This window comes from Chionomys nivalis, chromosome 20 (assembly GCF_950005125.1).
Source record: "Chionomys nivalis chromosome 20, mChiNiv1.1, whole genome shotgun sequence".
Lineage (NCBI taxonomy): Eukaryota > Metazoa > Chordata > Mammalia > Rodentia > Cricetidae > Chionomys > Chionomys nivalis.
The window spans coordinates 41,090,943-41,108,978 of NC_080105.1; the positions used below are offsets into that span (position 1 = coordinate 41,090,943).

The 18,036-nt window shown below is 40.6% G+C and overlaps 2 protein-coding genes across 5 annotated transcripts in view; one reads left to right on the forward strand and one right to left on the reverse strand.

The window, feature by feature from the left end:
* Positions 1-15,111, reverse strand: part of Purg (purine rich element binding protein G) — a 52,632-nt gene extending 37,521 nt beyond the window's left edge. For 2 of the 3 annotated variants that reach the window (XM_057753163.1, XM_057753164.1), the window contains exons 1-2: positions 14,920-15,111; positions 13,772-14,647 (exon numbers count right to left, since the gene is read on the reverse strand). In XM_057753163.1, the coding sequence (XP_057609146.1) occupies positions 13,772-14,641 (870 nt within the window). In that variant the 5' untranslated portion in view covers positions 14,642-14,647; positions 14,920-15,111. Of the gene's footprint in view, positions 1-7,476; positions 14,648-14,919 lie in introns of those variants that run through there. The other variant, XM_057753162.1, reaches the window with a different exon arrangement.
* A 397-nt stretch (positions 15,112-15,508) lies between these two features.
* Positions 15,509-18,036, forward strand: part of Wrn (WRN RecQ like helicase) — a 95,069-nt gene continuing 92,541 nt past the window's right edge. For both annotated transcript variants that reach the window (XM_057752778.1, XM_057752779.1), the window contains exon 1: positions 15,509-15,660. The gene's annotated coding sequence lies outside the window, so the exon portion shown is untranslated. The remainder of the gene's footprint in view (positions 15,661-18,036) is intronic.

The window sequence follows — 18,036 nt, forward strand, 5'->3', positions numbered from 1 at the left end:
TCTCGAACAAATAAGCAAGCACAAAATGGCCACAAGTCCCCCTCGTCCTCAGAATCAAAGCTTCCTCTCATTGGGAGAACTCCAAGGACAAAATACCCTCCACTCAGTGGCAAGTGTTATGTGGGCAATCTTCAGACGCGTACAATGGCTTTGCGCTTCCAATTCTTTTTGCGTGTTAGAACTGTAAGTAGATAAGGTTCTTATTTGGTGTAAAATGACAATAACTATTAAATCTATTATTGAGAGAAGAGGGGTTAAGAAGCTGTTTGCACATTAAAAAAAAAGCCTGTGAGGAAAACATGATGGGGCTGGACTAGGGAGAAGTGGGGGAGATTAACGGTTCAGTTCAGTCTTTCCAGACAGAAATGTAGTTCAGATTGGCTCTGTACAAATAACACGACTGAACAGCTAGAAAATATTAAATGGCTAATTTTATGATATGCATTTTTGGACACAGAAAAAAAGCTACTAGTGGAAGTGAGGCATTCAAAAATATCCTCCAATTAAGGATTTTTTATATTCCTTATATTTTATGAGAAAACGCTGAAAAATTGTGTGAGACTTGGAAGGTCAAGGTGTGAGAACCTGGAGAGACTTAACTCGGGCTGCAGAGAATTTCAGAAACGTTTGGGCTGTGAAACCCAGGGAGGATGCAACCAGTGGGAAGAAGGGAAGCAAGGGCTGCTGGAACTTGAGCTACGGGTGGGGAGGGGAAGGAGGCTGACACTGGGGTCCTCGGGATTCACTGGCTATAACAAAAAGCTCGCTAATGTGACCCACAAAACTGAACAGCTGGATTTACCCTTAGGACTCATTCATATCTTTAAAGCAAGCAACACATATCATTTGTTAACACCGTTAAAAAAGATCACCATCTACGATGCCATGGTACAGTATTTGAATGTAAGCAATTTCAGCTAGAAAAACGAAATAAAAGTTTACAGTCTAAATTGATGATAATGAACAGCTCTCAACTGGAGGTGGTGGCTGACACCTATATTTCTAGCACTCTGGAGGGAGAGGCAGTGGGAGCGGGAGTTTAAGGCCAGCTAAAATTACCGAGACACTCTGGGAGGCCACCCTGGACAACATGAGACCTTGTCACAAAAACTGCCACCCCTACCATTACCAAAAACACCACCACCCACACTAAGTTTCCAGATAACAAGATATGAACAAGACAATTAAAATGCTAATTTCAGAACCACTCCACCAACTAAATCATAATCCCTGGAGATGAGAAACCAAACTGACCTTGTTAATAAACCATGTCACTAATGGCCGAGTATCACTGGACTAAAATCCTCCACTTTAGAGTTTTTGAAATTTACTTGTGCATGTATATTATTGGATGACACCTTGCTGGGGTTGGTTCTTTCCTTTTACCAGGTGGGTTCAGGCTTGGCACCAAGCACCCTTCCCTGCTGAGAAAAAGCAAATACAAACATAACATTTAAGGGTATACTCTCTGATCTCATTATGGTACTGGCTTTTCTAGTTCCTTAGAGCACATGGATTCTGCGCTGCTTTGAAGTTGGGATGACAAATGGCAAATATTTGGCATGAATGTTCCCCCCCTCTCCCTCTAGATACAGATTTCCAGGCTTAAGACAACGTTTTATGGCAGGTGATCAAATATAACCACAAACGAGAAAAACCCTGTTTCCATTACTTCACCAAGAGCAAGGCACAGGGGCACAGGACTGGAATCTATGTGGATGCCAAAGCTATATGTGTGTATAGATAACTTATAAGCAACTCATGTAATTAGTAAAGTCCAAGAAACACTAGTTCTCCTTTAAAAACATTTCTTGGTGTTGGACAAGGAAGCAGACACCAGGCAAATGCTCTATCACAGAAATACAGCCCTCAGAACTAGTGTTTGTAGTTAGAAACAGGTGAAAGGGTGTTGGAGAAGGAAGCCAGCTTGCAGACACCAGGCAAATGCTCTATCGCAGAGGTACAGCCCTCAGAACTAGTGTTTGTAGTTAGAAACAGGTGAAAGGGTGTTTATTTGGATCATGTTTTCAGAACAATTCTTGGCAATTTGATATCATACGTCTTTATTCAATTTGGCTAATAAACAGTTGAATGCAAAAGTCCCATGTATTATTCCTAATAAACTCTCAGGGTTGAAAAGACGCAAACAACAGCTCTTTCCTCTGTGTATATGAGTACCCACCGAGTCTGCCTGTACAATCTCTACTAGGCTGCCAAACATGGAGTAAGTCAATTACTAGAAGTAATTTTAAGTGTTATTCATTTAATTATTTTAGATAATTTGCTTAATGAGTGCCCCAGGGGAACAATCTACATTGAAAGCAATGGGTCCAACTGCTCACTAAGTACCATAAACTATGTGATATTGTTCCTCTATCTTGTAAGTACAGGGAAGTCTCAGAAAGATTGTGAAGATAGTAGTGTTTTAACGGAAATGAGTTTATTTTGTCTCACATATATATCTCAACAAATAATCAGCATTTAATGCCCTTAAGCCTATTTACATAAACCATGAATCATTCATATTACTTGATACACATTATAAAATTTAAGATTTGGAGACTAAAGTAATTTCCAGGTTCCGTCAGGTCTTAGTATCTTATATTCAATAAGCTTGTAAGTAGTTTTTTGAGCAATCATTTATTTTCCTTTACTAAGATTTATATGCCAGAATTACTTAATAAATTAAAAACATGCTTCAGTATCCATATATTTGCAAGATGATTTTCATGTCTTTCTAATTCATCCCTGCCAGATATATCTTGATATAGCTGTTGAAAAGTGAGAGGGAATTGGAAAGACCACTAAACGTAATGAGTATAAAAAGAGAATAATTTATCAAAACTCTAGTCAACTTATAAAATGTTGCTTTCTATTTGTGAATCTCTCAAAGCAGTATAAATAGCAGTGTTCTTTCTATCAGGATACTAGTTCTAAATCTGTCTACTACTATCTTTGTAGGTCAGACAGCCTCTCATCTATCACAGTAGTATTACTGCCTCAGATCTGTAGCAACCATTTTTCTGAGATGTGTTAGAAATGCAGTCTTAGACTTCTCCTTATTCCATCATTCCCAGTGCACAGAGATGGAGGTGAGTATCAGCGGTCTGGTGTTTTAACAAGCCCTAAACTTTTTGAAAACCATCATCCTAAAGCAATGGAGAAAAACACAGGCCTGTTAATGGAGCACTGGTCTTGTTGGCAATTCCATGTGAGAGGGACTGGAATCACGTAGCCAGGGTATGGAGGAAGGGTGAGCTGCCAGTCAGATGGCAGGAAAAAGTTGTAAGAAACAAGCAAACCTCTCAATATTATTGATAAGATTTATTTTCAAACTAATTTAACATAACCAGTTATCTTCAGTCCATGAACATGAAACTGTAGCCCCATATAGTGAGCATTGTCTTTTCTGTCCCTAAGGACACAGTCAGAATGATCCATCTATGGTCCCATCATCAGAATCTTTTCAACATTGCTGATAATTACTTGAAATAGTAGACCAGGATTTGAAGTTCAGCCTAGAATCTATTCTTAAGATCAGGTAAGTTCTGTTGGTGAACAGCAACTTAAACCAAGTGAATAAATCTTCCTTTAAGATTGGTGAGATTAATAATCCCATTTATAGTGAATAGCTTAGGATAAAATAGTTCTCAGTATCTGAAACTAATTTATTCTGAGTGGGGACAGATTATGTTTTATTACAGTTGGGGTGTGTGTTTCTGAGAAAGTCTTACAGGTAGCCGGGCCTAACTGAGCATAATCTTTGTTTTGGGTGTCAATTTGTTTGACAAATATTCTAGTTGAGAAATATGGAGCCAATTTTTAAATCTCTGGAAAATTATAGTGAAGATAATGATGTTATATAGATTACAAACAGTCTATATGAAGGGTATTGTAGTAAAGCAGGTATTCAACATTGGCTATTAGTACTAATAAAACCTTTACTGACACTTTTACCCCACCTCCAGATGGGCCTGATCTGTTGTATAGCCAAGAATGATCCTGAACTTCCTACTTATCCTAAATTATTAGCTATCTATGGTAAGGATGCCAAGAGCGGTCAAGTGAAGGACTAGTCCTCCTTTCTTACAGTCCATATAGAGCTAGACTATTTCAAAAAGCAGCTCTGGCCTTATTACGTTTTAGTTGAAGAATAAATAGGGTGAAAGCCAGGCCATGGTGGTAGAGTCATGCTCTCACTGAATTCCAGTGATGCTCTTACTGAATTCCAGTGATGCTCTCACTGAATTCCAGTGATGCTCTCACTGAATTCCAGTGATGCTCTCACTGAATTCCAGGGCCATGGTGGTAGAGTCATGCTCTTAGTGAATTCCAGTCGGGTACAGTAAGTGGGAAGGGAAGATTACTGGTAAGCTGAATTCTAGAAGTCTTTTTATACCTGGTTATAACATGGTAAACTTTTTAGAGTACTTACTAAACAGCAATAGATCTCATCCTGTTAAGAGTTCTAGATTGTGAAATCATTGTTACAAATTTTACTGCCAGTGGAGGCCAATAAAGCAGTTTCTGAAGCAAATTAGCAAGAACGTTCTGGATTTAGGTCCTCGTTGTCTTCTTTACTCATAGCTCATTACTGTATGGTTCTGACCCGCTGTGAAGTTTTCACACTTCAAGCGTGTACTTTTAGGGAAAGTTGTTTATCATGTTTGGCGGTAGGCTGAAGGAAATTTCTACAAAACGACAAATGCAAAAAACTAACAAACCACACTGCTCTTCCCTGTTCCGCTGAGATTCCAACCGCCACCAAGAGGAGCAACTGAGAACCGGCAAGATACTGCTATTTTGAGGAGAGGGAGGGGCAAACAAAGAATTCTGTCTACAACAGTGAATTCATTCTACGGAATTTGTTCAGAACCAACCAGCTGAATTGCTACTGTCAAACACCACCAGGTCAAAGATATGGAACCTTTTGGAAAGACAGAATTTTTTTTTCTAAGTGTTTCTAAGACAATCAAAGTATTTGTGTGCTTGTGCTCTTTAAAACACAAGTAGGTTACTCCTAAATGCTGTCTCTGGGAAATAGACTGTCGAGAAAGGCATCATTCTCTTACGATGGTTTTGGCAGGTGGGGGTACTGCACGATGGAGGACTAGAGTGCCCACAAAAATGCCCCTGTGCCCACAGCCTATCTACTCTTCATTCAGCAACCCTTGGGTTTTCTCAAACCTTAAACAGCAAATAAACCATTAGGATAGTTAATCTTTGCACACTCCAGCAAGCACAGATGTATACAACAGATCCATTCTGTTCCAGGTAAGGGTTCGTCCTTGTGTTCAAGATCATTATTTGAAGGACAGTATTCAATATGGCCAAGGAACAGATGATCGAGGTCAGCACTCCACTCTCTGGGACACTATGACGACAATAGCCACATATGCTTAGCATTGTATTTACGATTATTTCAGGGGTAGCGTTTGGACAACCGCTAGGTTTTAAGAATTAGCTTGTCATGCCGAATTAAGAGATGATTATAGAATATATAGAAGAAACAAGCCACACCCCTTCAAAAATGAGACTTTACATTTAAAAATGCTCCCCTTGAAATATAAAGCAGAAGATAACGGTAGTATAAAGTGTAAGACAATGTAGTTGGTATGCAGCAACTGGTCTTAAGGGTCCAGGACAGGACTTATATTTTGTGTGGCCAAGGAGATCCACAGAATCAACACCACTGTGGCTTCTGGCTAATTTCCGGCACTCGTATCCTTCACTTACTGACTCTTTCACACGCCACTGATACAGATTTTAAGTTTAGGAGTGAACCCAACACAGCATTTTTTTTTTTTTTTAACATGAAGAATGTACTCACAGAAATTGAATTACTTCTTCAGGGCCAGCTCATGTATTATAGAATCAGGTCTTATGACTTTCTCAGTTCCTCTGTTCAGGGTTAAGTCAGGATTGGGAATTGTTTTCCTTATTCACATTAGATGATTTCTTGTTATAGAAAAAAAGGGCTACTGCCCTTTAGTTTCTTTTCTTTTTGCTACTTTTATGCACCCTCATAAAATATATAATAAAATCACAAAGAGTATTATTCCACAGAACCACGTTCTCTATAGTACTTTCTGATGTGAGAAATTCTGGCTTTGGTAAGTTAAATCAGTCAGATTTATACCATTAATTTAATAAAGATTAAGAAAAGAAACTTTCTCTCCTTCAAATTTACCCTTTGAACAACTCAAATACTTAAATACTGTAAGAGATTTCAAAGGTCAGTTCCTTTTGTTGTTGTTGTTTTAATCTTATTTTCTGGAACCCAGAAACTTTATAGAACGCAGTAAAAACAAAGTATAAGAGGGTAAAGTAAGAAGACACACAATTGCTATCGAGTGTCCAAGTCAATCTTAAGAGAGACACTTTTATTTGAACAAGCTATTTTCATCATGCTCGTATAAGGAAGCACCTCCCTGCCGCAGTGACTACTGCAGTCAGCGTGTAGGTGACTGTCGCTTTATCCAACAAAAACAAACAATTTTCACAAAGAAAACAGGAACAAGATAAAATTTAGAAAGAATGATTTATCAAGAACATCAAGGGAACTCTGACTAGGAATTGAAAATTACTAATAATTTTGCTCTAAATTTAAACACAATTAATTTTTAAAGATGAATTTGCCTTTTTGGGTCTATTCTCTATGAATACAGAGAAATATGAACACACTATTTAAGTTTAAATAATTTATGAAGATCTTGGCCAGCTCTACAGATCCAACAAAAGATGGTGAGTTAGTCATTAAATATGATGCAATTCTCTCATGATTTTAAAATGTTAAAAAAATCATGTCTACCGACACTATCTTTCTCCTGAACAGCAAGTTACGCTGCCAAGCACACAGATACTACTATAAAGTTTAAACCGTGCCTCTCCACAGTTTTGTTCTCGGAAAGTTTGCCAATACCAACCTATTAAAAGAATCCCTCCGGGGCTGAACGATAGCTCAGTGGTTAAGAGGACTGACTGCTCTTCCAGAGGACCAGGGTTCAATTCTCAGCACCCACTTGGCAGCTCACAATTGTCTGCAACTCCAGTTCCAGGGGATCTGACACCCTCACACAGACACACATGCAGATAAAAACACCAATACACACAAAATAAAAATAATTTAAAAAGAATCCCTCAATCCATGTTTAAGATGTATTTCTAATTCTGTTAGATCTTTTACCCTGGCTGCTTTCTCTTATAAAACTGAGGGGTGCAAGGGCAAAATATTTAATGTTTCAGGTTTTTTCTTTCCTTTTCTGGGTAGTCAACAGAAAAGAGAAGAGGTCCAATAATGCACACGGGGATGAGCAGGCGTTCCGTCCCCCATCCCCACAGGAACGTCGGAGACTACTGAAGTAATCTAACACTTGCCACTTGTTCCCTTTTGTCTAACCTTACTTTCCAACAGTTCCATCTGCTATGTCACATTTGTCCAGCAGGTGACTTAGCTGTACTCATAACCTCTTCCTGAGTAACCCCCTTTTCCCAAATCATCATAGTCCCAGGATTTCTGACAGACTCTAGGGCATTAAAAAACAAGGTGAAAAAAAAGGCCCAACTTTCTCAGGGTTGGGAATGTGGCTCAGTGGCTAAGTGCTTGCTCAGCATTGGCTTGGCCCTCAGTTCCCCAGACCCATCACACACACACACACACACACACACACACACACACACACACACACACCAAAACAAATTCAAGAAACAAACAAACAGAAGAATTAGTGCTTTAAATGGTTAGCAACAGTGCTGTTTCTTTGTGGAATCTTGGATTTGAAGAGCTGTTAAATCAACTTTATACCTTTCTTATACAGATAAATATTTCATGTTAATAACGCAAGGGGTTTCAACAAAGCCATGACATAAAATCTTTCACGGCAGTTCTAAAGCTCATGTACTCATAATGACAAGGTCTTTGGATGAAAAACAGTAGCGCAGTTAGTAAAAACCGAAAGCTATCATTTGTTAAAGCTTTTAAATATCAGTGCTTTTCATTAGAGAACATAGTTAACCTCACGCTCCACTTGGCTATATTATTCAATATCTAGATCCCCCAGAACTAATGTGTTACTTCAGGAGAAAACAGCAATAGTTTTTGAGAGAGGAAAATAGGGTGATAAGGAAGGTGAGGTGGTGACGTATGGGGAAGGAAACTAGGATGTGAAACTGCATATTTGTACACTGAAAAATAAACACAGACATTTGTAATCTAAGTCAATAGCAATGGATTTACATACTATTTTCTTGATGTCTTTCTGTATAACATAAAAACTAAATGATGTGCTAACCAAATAAAACATGACATTTAGTAAAAATGAAAAAAATTCCTTAAATGCCAGACCTAAAGTTGATACAGTCAGGTATGTTTAACCATTTAAAAAGAACATATGTACACACATGTTTGCACATGACTCTAAAAGGAAACTCAAGAAAATGATAACACTAGTTGCTACTTTTTGCTGTAATTATTATTATTTTGGAGACAGAGTTTCATGTAGCTCAGGCTATCCTCAGAGTTGCTAAGTAGTGGAGGATGACCTTGAACTTTGTTCCTCCTGCCTCATCTCCCCAGCATTGATGTGTGACCCGTGGTGTGGCAATCAAACCCAGGGCTTTTTTCATTCTAGGCAAACATTGCATCAACTGAACTACATCCTCAGTCTCATAAACCTGGTACTATATGAATATTTTTCCCCATTAAAAATGTTAAAACTTATTAGTAAAATAAATTTAAATGACTGAAAATGTCTCAACAGATTAGGAACAAAGACTGACTTTTTCCATTATATGAGAAAATAGTAAAAATTTTCCGTAAGATCTACCCATGCATATTTGACCATATTTCCTTTATGGCAGACTTACTGTGATTTAAAACCCAATTTTCATACAATACTGAATTGGGAAACACATTTTTCCTGTACTCCAGGGAGACAATATTGTAGACTATATACTGTCTCAACAGTATGCTAATTCTGTATTCACTTCCTTTGATGAGCTAGCCATTAGCCACAATTTCTCCAAGAAGCCAAGACATTGCTAAGGAAACATCAGAAAGATTTCAATAAATCTTATCTGGCAATGACAAAATTTTTTATCCGTACCATTCTGGAGGCACAGAATTAATGTTAACTTCTTTTGACAAAACATCTTGCCAAAGATGTTTGATGTTTGGGTAAAGACAGATTTCAGATTAGGTGGCAACTCACCAAAGCCCTTACCTAAAGTTTGGAAGAGGATTTTATGGTTTCAGTGAAAGACACTTGGAAGGAAGCAAGAAAAAAATTTACATAAAAATCTCATTTTTCAGAAAACCAATTAAAATTCAAATGAAGCCTCGTTCATTTAAATATTAAATAAACTATAAAACATGTAAAGGAATGACAATAAATACATCAGTTTTCAATGGTTGCTGCTGATTAAAAATCACTATCTGAGAGTATAGCCCAATTCCATCCTCTTCAAATTGTGCAGCTCAGATAAATGTTTATTTTACCGAAAATATTTGCAAAATTACAATATAAATACATGATTATATTAAGATGACTATATATAATGTTTCTTATCTATAGATATAAAATGAATGCAATAAATATAGCACACTCTTGATGAATTGTTAGTACACAGTGTTTCTCAGTAAAGCACATACAACCTATTATTAAGCAACAATTATCTAGTTTTCAAATATACATCTTCAACTGTGTTCAGGGTAGAAGGATACACCAAATCCTCCAGTTCCCTTTTGAGTTGGTGAAGGTTAATACTTTCGCAGATTTTAAAATATCCTATTTATTTAGCAACTTATAAAGCTCTTTATATTTCTTACTTGAAACTTTATTTCTTTAGTCTGGTGATCTTAAAACATCAGCTAACCGTACTTTTAATTCTAATGCTGTCACATGTACTGTCTTTTTATTAGTAACTTAAAACACATTTTAACAATGAAACAGAATCATTAGAAAAGTTATCTCGCCAGATTCCCCAATTTCATTTTTAGAGTATTATGGGAAGCCTCAAGCAGATAAAGTCTGAACTGCAATACTAATCTGGATTCGGAATAGTTTGACATTATTCTAGTCCTTAATACAAATATGAAATCTACTTTAAAATTCCTGTTAAATGAGATATGTTTTAAAACCATCTTCTGCCCTTCTCCATCACACCGACTTCATGGGAACCTGTTACAATAGTTCTTACACAAACATATGCATGCAAGAGATCACCCTACAGATTCTAACTACGTAGTTACTGAAACACATCCGGCCTGCCAAGCGGCATAAATGTACATCTTCTATATACAAAAGGTAAAGTGCATTATTAAACTAGTGAACTGACAGATTGTCTGCCTGGACCATATAGCTTTCAAATAGACAAATGTGAAATTCTCCCATTAGAGCCAATTATTTCAAGAGGCTCTAAATAGCTTTTCCACCCTGTCATTTATTTTTTTTTTTGGCCATGCTCTTTAGTGCAAATAAGCTTGTGTTTGACTCAAGTTTAAGGGACATGGCAGTTTGGGGCTTTCAGAAGGAAAATAATACAATGTGGCAGAACTTGAATATCTTTATGATACATTGCATCTTTTGCATATAAGCGGCACGCCTGTGCTACTTTCAATTGCTAGGAGCACACTGCCAACTACTGAGGAACCCGTTTCCAGATTTTATACTATTAGCTTATATCATGACAGTTTGAGTCTGTCCACATTATGCTCGATTACTATGTGCAAACATCATCAATGTTTTAGCATTATACAGTGAACTAGTAATTTTGGTTACTAACTTCAATGCTCTTTTTTCACTTCGAACACCCAGTTTCCTTAAGAGTTTAATGCCTTCAAGGCAAGGATCCTGTTATTTTGAAGAATAACCATGTACATTTGCAGCTCCATTTACGTTACAAATGACAATAAATAAAATTTATATTGCACAGATAAAAATAGTAGTAGCTTATACGATACATGGCAATACACATCCTAAATTCAGATGTTTGAACTGGATCACACTTAATTATGGCTAATGAACTCTTGGGAATTTTAAGTATCAAAAAAAAAATCACATCATCATACCATTTTTCAATGAATATAATAACTACATAAAGGCAAACAAAGAATTGGTAAAAGTCTTAGTGATTCTAAAGTGTGTTCAATTGCCAGTATATATGTATCTACCCAACTTGTAGCTTTGAGATGGCGAGGACTTTGAAGTATACATACAACATAGAAAACCTGGCTATTTAACTAGTTCTTTACTTAAATAATTAATGTGAAATGAAGCTAATAATATGTATATACAGTGAATTAAATATATTTATCTTCATGTCTGACATAGTACTGTGTGTATTCATACATGTAGGTATATACACACTCAAACCTTATCAGACTAAAAATCAAAAAGAAATCAGTTGGTCCTAATGGATAGATATTTTAAAAAGGAAGATAAGATTTTAAGAATGCATCCACTCACAGCAATAGTGATAGGAACAATTGAATAATGGAATCTTCACAGCTCCAGTTTGCCGAAATCTGACAGGCTGATTACTATTAATAGGCACTATGATGGGCAGCAATAACAATCAGTAGTACAGTAATTCAAGTGCACACCACTCCTTCATATACCCCAAGCTACTTTTTAGCAAGCCTACACAATACGTTATTTTACAGTTAGGACTGTTTAAGAATCCTTGCTACTTTTATATCCGCAACACCCACCATGTTCTATTAACTTTAGAACTAACATTATCTTCTAACCTTCAGGTGTTCCAAAGTGATCCAGATGGTCATGATGATAATAAACTGAGTGAGATTCCATCACAGTACTTCAAGAAATGTCAAATATAACCTGCAACCAACACCACTATGTGTGTCTGGGTTACTAGCTGCTTGTTCTTCAGTAATGTAAACCAATGAAATCAATTTTCTTAATTCATTTCATAGTTTCCTTAGTGACCCAAGTATAACATGTTTGGGAAAAAGTTTTGGAGGGAAAATTGTTAAAAATAAATTCTGAATTACTTAGAGCATAGAAAAGCCACATTCTGACCTCAATCCTTGCAGCCAGCTCTCATCAATGAGAACTGTATTTGGGGAGCTGAAATCAGTGTCTGTCTCTGAAAAATGACTATATGGACTTACGGTGGGGCAGTAACTGATCCCAGAACAAAACACAATTTCATTTAGAATAAAATGTATCCCGACAGATGAAATTTCAGTCAGATAATAAGGGGTGTTGGTACATGTATATTTTATACCCATTTGTTTAAAAATTGCTTGAGTGTTTAAAAATTCAGGTGGCACTTTCTAGAAAGTGACTTTTAATACAGACAAATGGATATGTCTTGTATAGAATACATCTCTTTAGGAATCCAAAGTAAGGAGCACCTTGGAAATTGCCTGAATTTTCCTTTGAAATGTTTAGAATCAATCTTATTTCCAAATATTATATTTCCCAGACTGTAATTTTGTATTCTAAATGCTTTTTTGCTTTTTTTTCTTCTCAGCAAAAAAGGGTTTTTCTTCTGGAGTTAAAGTATCTGTATCACTACCAGGTTTATACTGGAAGTTTGACACGGTCTTCAAGTGCGGCAAATGGTAAAGCGCTACTAAAATATATTAGGAGATGTATCTTTACATCACTCAACTGGTGCACCAGCCACATGAAATACATGAGTGGGGGAGCATAAAATACACTTGGAAAGTCCATGACAAGAGTTTAAGGAAAAACGACTGCAAATTACCATGAAAGGCTAAAACATCAAAATTTCCATAGCAAAGCCACTGGGTAAAAAGCCTCCCTCTCAACAGCGACATAAACGTAATTCCCAAAACTTTGGAAAATCAATAAAATACGTAGTATAGGAAACAAATGAGATTGTAACTAGTTTGGAATAATCCATTAAAATTTTCCATGGCTTTGATATGGCAACTAAAACTGTAGGGTTACCACAAAATTTGAAATTATCGAACACTCTATATAGTAACTGTTAAGAAATATGATATCATATCTTAAAGGTTTAATTATCTAGTAAGAGTTGATCTTTTAGACTGGTACTAGTTAATATCCAGTTACCCAATGAACATATCCCTACTTGTACTTTGCTAGACATATACTATACTTGAGGTCAATTTCTATTTCTGTGGTAACTGTCTACAGGTAAACTTGGCGGCTTCTAACCAAGTATGAGTGGGACTTCCTTCGGGGCGAGGATTTGTTAAACACAAATTCACACTTTTCATAGTAAGTATACGCATCATTTTCAGGGTCATGTCATAGTGCAATGTAAATCTCAGCTATGGTGTTTAAAGGTCAGAATGTCACACTCTGTGCTGATCTGCATACTTCAATCGTCTGGAGCAGTGGAAGCAGCTAAAAACTATTTAGCCCTGGGGAGGCTGGAATTCCCATGAGGGGTATAGTGAGCTATGGATAACATAACATGAGAATCAGACTTCTTGAAGTATAAACTATTAGAGGTATCACTAATAAAAAGGGGCCCAAAAAGAGGAAAAACTTCTTCAAATGATTACGGATCAGTACTTTTTTTTAGCCAATTAGTGATTTTTAAATTTTGCCTGATGGAGTTCAATGTCATGCTAGTCGAGGCATTCTTGGTCTTCACCACTGGCCCTTCTGCCATCCATTCTCTTTTCTTTATGGCTGTTGCAAATTTTCCTCATCTCTTCTTCATACTTGATAAAATTCTCCCCAAACCTTGTCCAAGCTTTGAAGGGAACAGTAATAGTATTACGGTAAGGTGGCCTCACCTCACTTACCTTCAGGAAAATTCCATATTTATTAGAGCCCACATCAAAGTAGAACCTTTTATTGTCCACTCTGAAAGAGGTCCCCTCAGGGAGTTCAAGCGGCTCGTCATCTCCACATCTTCGTTCTTCTATATCTCCTTCGCCATAGTCTTCAATCAGCTGAACCAAGGCATCGCGGAATTCAATCATTCCTTGTGCTGGGAGGACAATAGTCTGTTCCTGACCCAAACTGTGGCCAAAATAACCTATCATGCCAGTGCCCCGCATCATGGTTTGTCTAATCCTCAGGAAACGACCTCGCTGATTCTCCTTTAGGTCTAGGTAGTATTTCCTATTGTCCCTCTCTATATAGTCTGTTTTGAGGACACTGTGAGGATGCTCTTCGGACCCCACCGACACTGGTGGGGAGGGTGCAGAGTGCTTCTGCCGCCTCCTGGAGACTTGCTCTTTGCTCTGGCCATGCTCTTGCCTGTGGCCTTTCAGGCCCAGGTGGGCATAGTGTTCGATGAAATCGCCTAGACAGTCCTTCAGCTCCGCGGCCACCGATAGGGAGAGGGTCAGTTTACTCTTTCTGATATTGTCCTGCCGGCCTCTCCCTATCCAGACTTCAGCTATCTTTAGGAAGCGGCCCCGGGAGCTTTGCTTCACGTCTAGGTAAAACCTCTTTTTCTGGATGTCCACGCGTTTGGAGGCCAGCTCCTGGATTTCGGATGCGCCTCCAGCCTGATTAGGGGTGGCTGACGCGGAGTAGTGGGGGTAGTGAGAGTGCTGGGCCTGGGGATAGAGTCTACTCTTGCTTAGGCCAGAGCCCCCTACATTCTTGCCTCCGCGGCCACGGCCGCCGCCACCGCCGCCTCCCCTTCGCCTGGCTCTTTCCATCTTCAGCTGCAAGTGACAAACAGACACACGGGGTGGGATGGGGGAGGGGTGTTGAGAACAATCGCAGACGCCCCTGGGTCCGCACTGCCCCCGCCGCCGCCGCCCGGAACCCCCAATCCCGCCCGGCTCTCGCGCTCCGGCCTCGGCCGGCTCCGCACCGCACCGCACACGCAGCATCCCTCGGCCGCCCCGGGCCTCCCGTTCCGATTCCCGCATGACGCCGGCCGCCCACCTCGGGCTCGGCAGCCCCAGGGGTCCCCCAGCCAGCGGACACTCACATCATCTCCGTCACCGCCACCGATGCCCTTCACGACCACCGCCGCCGCCGCCAGCTCTCGGCCCCTCCGCCGCAGCCGCCGCCCCCCGCCTCCTTCCCCGCCGCCGCCGCCGCCGCCGCGCGCTCTGCCCCCCGCCGGAGCAGCGGGGCAGGGGCATCGCCTGCGGCGCCCACCGCCGCCGCCGCGCCTCCTGCGGCCGCTGCCTGGATTCGGGCACCGGCCCGACGCCGCGGGGAGGGCGGGCAGGCGGGAGGGAGGCGGGGAGCTGCCGGCGGGGCCGGGCTGCGGACCCCGCCTCCCCAGCCGCGATAGCGGAAAGAGGGGGCCTCGAGCTCTGCCTCCGGGCGCGCCCTGACGGCAGCCAGCGCGCGGGGACCCGGCGTGCGTGAGAGCCGGCTGGAGAGGTGGCGGGAGCCTGTGACTTCCCGCGGCTCGCCCGCACCTGTTTCGGGACTACATTTCCCGGCGTGCCCAGCGGCCGGCAGCTTTGAGCATGCGCGCTGCGGCGGCCTACAAGGATGGCTGCTGTGGGAGGGCGGCGGGGCTCGGGGAAGCTGGGCGGGGCCGCGGGCAGAGTGCAGAGGTGGGCAGTCTTCAAGGCAGAAGTGCACCTTGGCGCCTGCTGGTGTAAAGTTAGTGTTGTGGGGCCTCGCCCGCAGTCTGGGTTGTGGACTTTGGTTCTCCACCCTCCATAAGTCATCCTGCTGAAGGAGAAGACCCGTTGATGTGGCTGTTCTCAGGGTAACGTGCCTTCCACGCTTTTGCTTCTCCTCTCAGCGTACCCTGGGCTGTTTCTACGCACCTTGCACCCTTGGTGTCCCTCTGGCCTCCGGGGCAGACCTCTGGGAGTTCTGTTGGGGGAGAGTCTTGGAAACGAAAGCTGCCTCCTTTCTCCTTCAGATCCCGGGGAAAGGGGCCTCGGAGCCACAGGCCTCCTCTGATCCCGTCAGTTAGTAGACTTTCCTGCCCCTTCCGCCCGCTGCTGCTGCTGTTCCTCGAGCCCTGAGCCCTGAGAGTCCAGCTTTCTGATGAGGGCTGATGCTGACAGAACTAAGTTAGAGGAAGCAACCGGCTTTCCACAGTTGGGCAAATTGCACTGGATCTCTTAAGTTCAAGTCATTGTACTTAATGGGTTTTTTGTCTTGTTTAGTTTGAGCTGTTCTTCGATAGACGTGATGTGCAAAAATCCTGGAGAGCACTCTTTAGGATGCTAATTCAGAGTCCCCAAATTATAATAATTTAGGCTTTATTTTATTTTGTTTTTTGTTGAGGCAGGGCTTCTCTTCTTGTAGCCCCTTCTACTTTCAGCCCAGGCTGTCCTCGAACTGAAGACAGTCCTGTGATGCCCTCCTGACCTTGTGTTACAGACTCTGCAAAGCCTGGGTTGAATAGGGCGGTTGAGTACTTGATGCTGTTGAATTCTAGTCTTCCTTCCTTTTTTCTCTTGCCTTGAGGATGGAAGGCCGAGACACTCACCTCTTTATTACAGCGCTCTGCTATAGACTGACATGGCAGTCCTGTGTGAGTTAAGCACATCATTGTTGAATTCTGCTCAAGGCATTAGAGATATCAAACAGGGAGGAAATGTATCCTTTTAGAGCTTAAATTTTAGTAGGAAGAGACACAGGAATGCAAAATGCCAAGTGTAGCATGAGAAAGTAAGAATGAAAGAGGGATGAAGGCCAGTGTGTGCTGGGCGCAATAGTTTCCCAATAGGTCCTGCCTGTGAAGGAACTGAGAAAAAGAAAAGTGCAAACGCAGGAAGGAGGCCGCTTGTAGTTCAGAGCAACCTAGAAGGACCATTAAGGCAGAGAAAATGAGACTGCTGGTTGAGACCAGAGAGTCTGTGCAGGGTTTGTTGACTGTATTTGTTGAGTACATCATGCTGAAGAGTTGGCAAGCTATTGGAGACCGGTCAGGGAAACAACTTTATTAGAATAATCCTTAAAGTCATGTGGTGGTGCACACCTTCAATCCCAGCACCCAGGGAGGCAGAGGCAGAGGCAGGCAGACCTCTGTGAGTTCGAGGCCCGCTGATCTACAGAGCAAGTTCCAGGACAGCCAGAGCTATACAGAGATACCCTGTTTCGAACAATAAAAGGAATAATTGTAATACACACACAATATAATTTGGCAGTTTAATAATGTAAATACAATTCAGTGATATTAACTACATTCTTCGTGTGCAGATATCACCACTATCTACTTCTAAAATATATTTTTCATTTTTGTTGCTTTGGGTTCTTGTTTGTTTTTGGATGCTAAATATCTTTTACTGAGCCACACCCTAGCCCTATTTCCAGAACTTTCTCTTCATCCTAAGCAGAAACTCTTTAACCATGGAGCAATAACTCCATTGCCTCCTCTTCCTAGGCCCCAGGAATTCGCAGGATATCTTTTATGAATCTACCCATTTCAGATAGTTCATGTAAATAGGACCATAAATATTTGGCCTTTTGTTTCTGACAGCTGAGGCTCAATTTGTTTTCAAGGTCTCTCTGCTGTGGTTTATAGCTGGGCTTAATTCCCATTTTAAGGGTGTATTCTATTTCATTATGTATATGTACCATACTTGCTTATTCTTTAAACTATTGATAGATAGGTTGTTTCCTCTTTTTATTGTGAATACTGCGGCTCTAAATGGTGTGTGCATATCTGTGTCCCTGTTTTAATTTTTTTGACATATGCCTGTATATGGGAATGGACTTTCTGCACTATATGAGAAGACCAGAGGTTGATGGTGGCTATGATCCTCGATCACTTTTCATCCTAGTTTTTGAGACAAGGTCTTACACTGTGCCTGGAGCTCACTGATCCAGCTAGCCTGGTTAGCTAGCACGCGCTTGGAGCCCTGGCCCCTGCCTCCCCTGCCTCAGGTTCACATATGGGTGCTCCCTTGTCTGATTTCTTATTTTAAATATATTTATTTATTTATTATAAAATGCATAACTTATAACAAAGTTAGAAAAATAATGAAAGCTATCATAATTGGATGTGTTCAGGCTGTAGAGGACAAAAATTATTTTTTTATGTGGATATTCATGCTCTGACTGTAGCATTGACTGAAGTCTTACCCCAGCCCCTTGGTTCTTTTTGAGACAAGGTCTTACTTGCCTT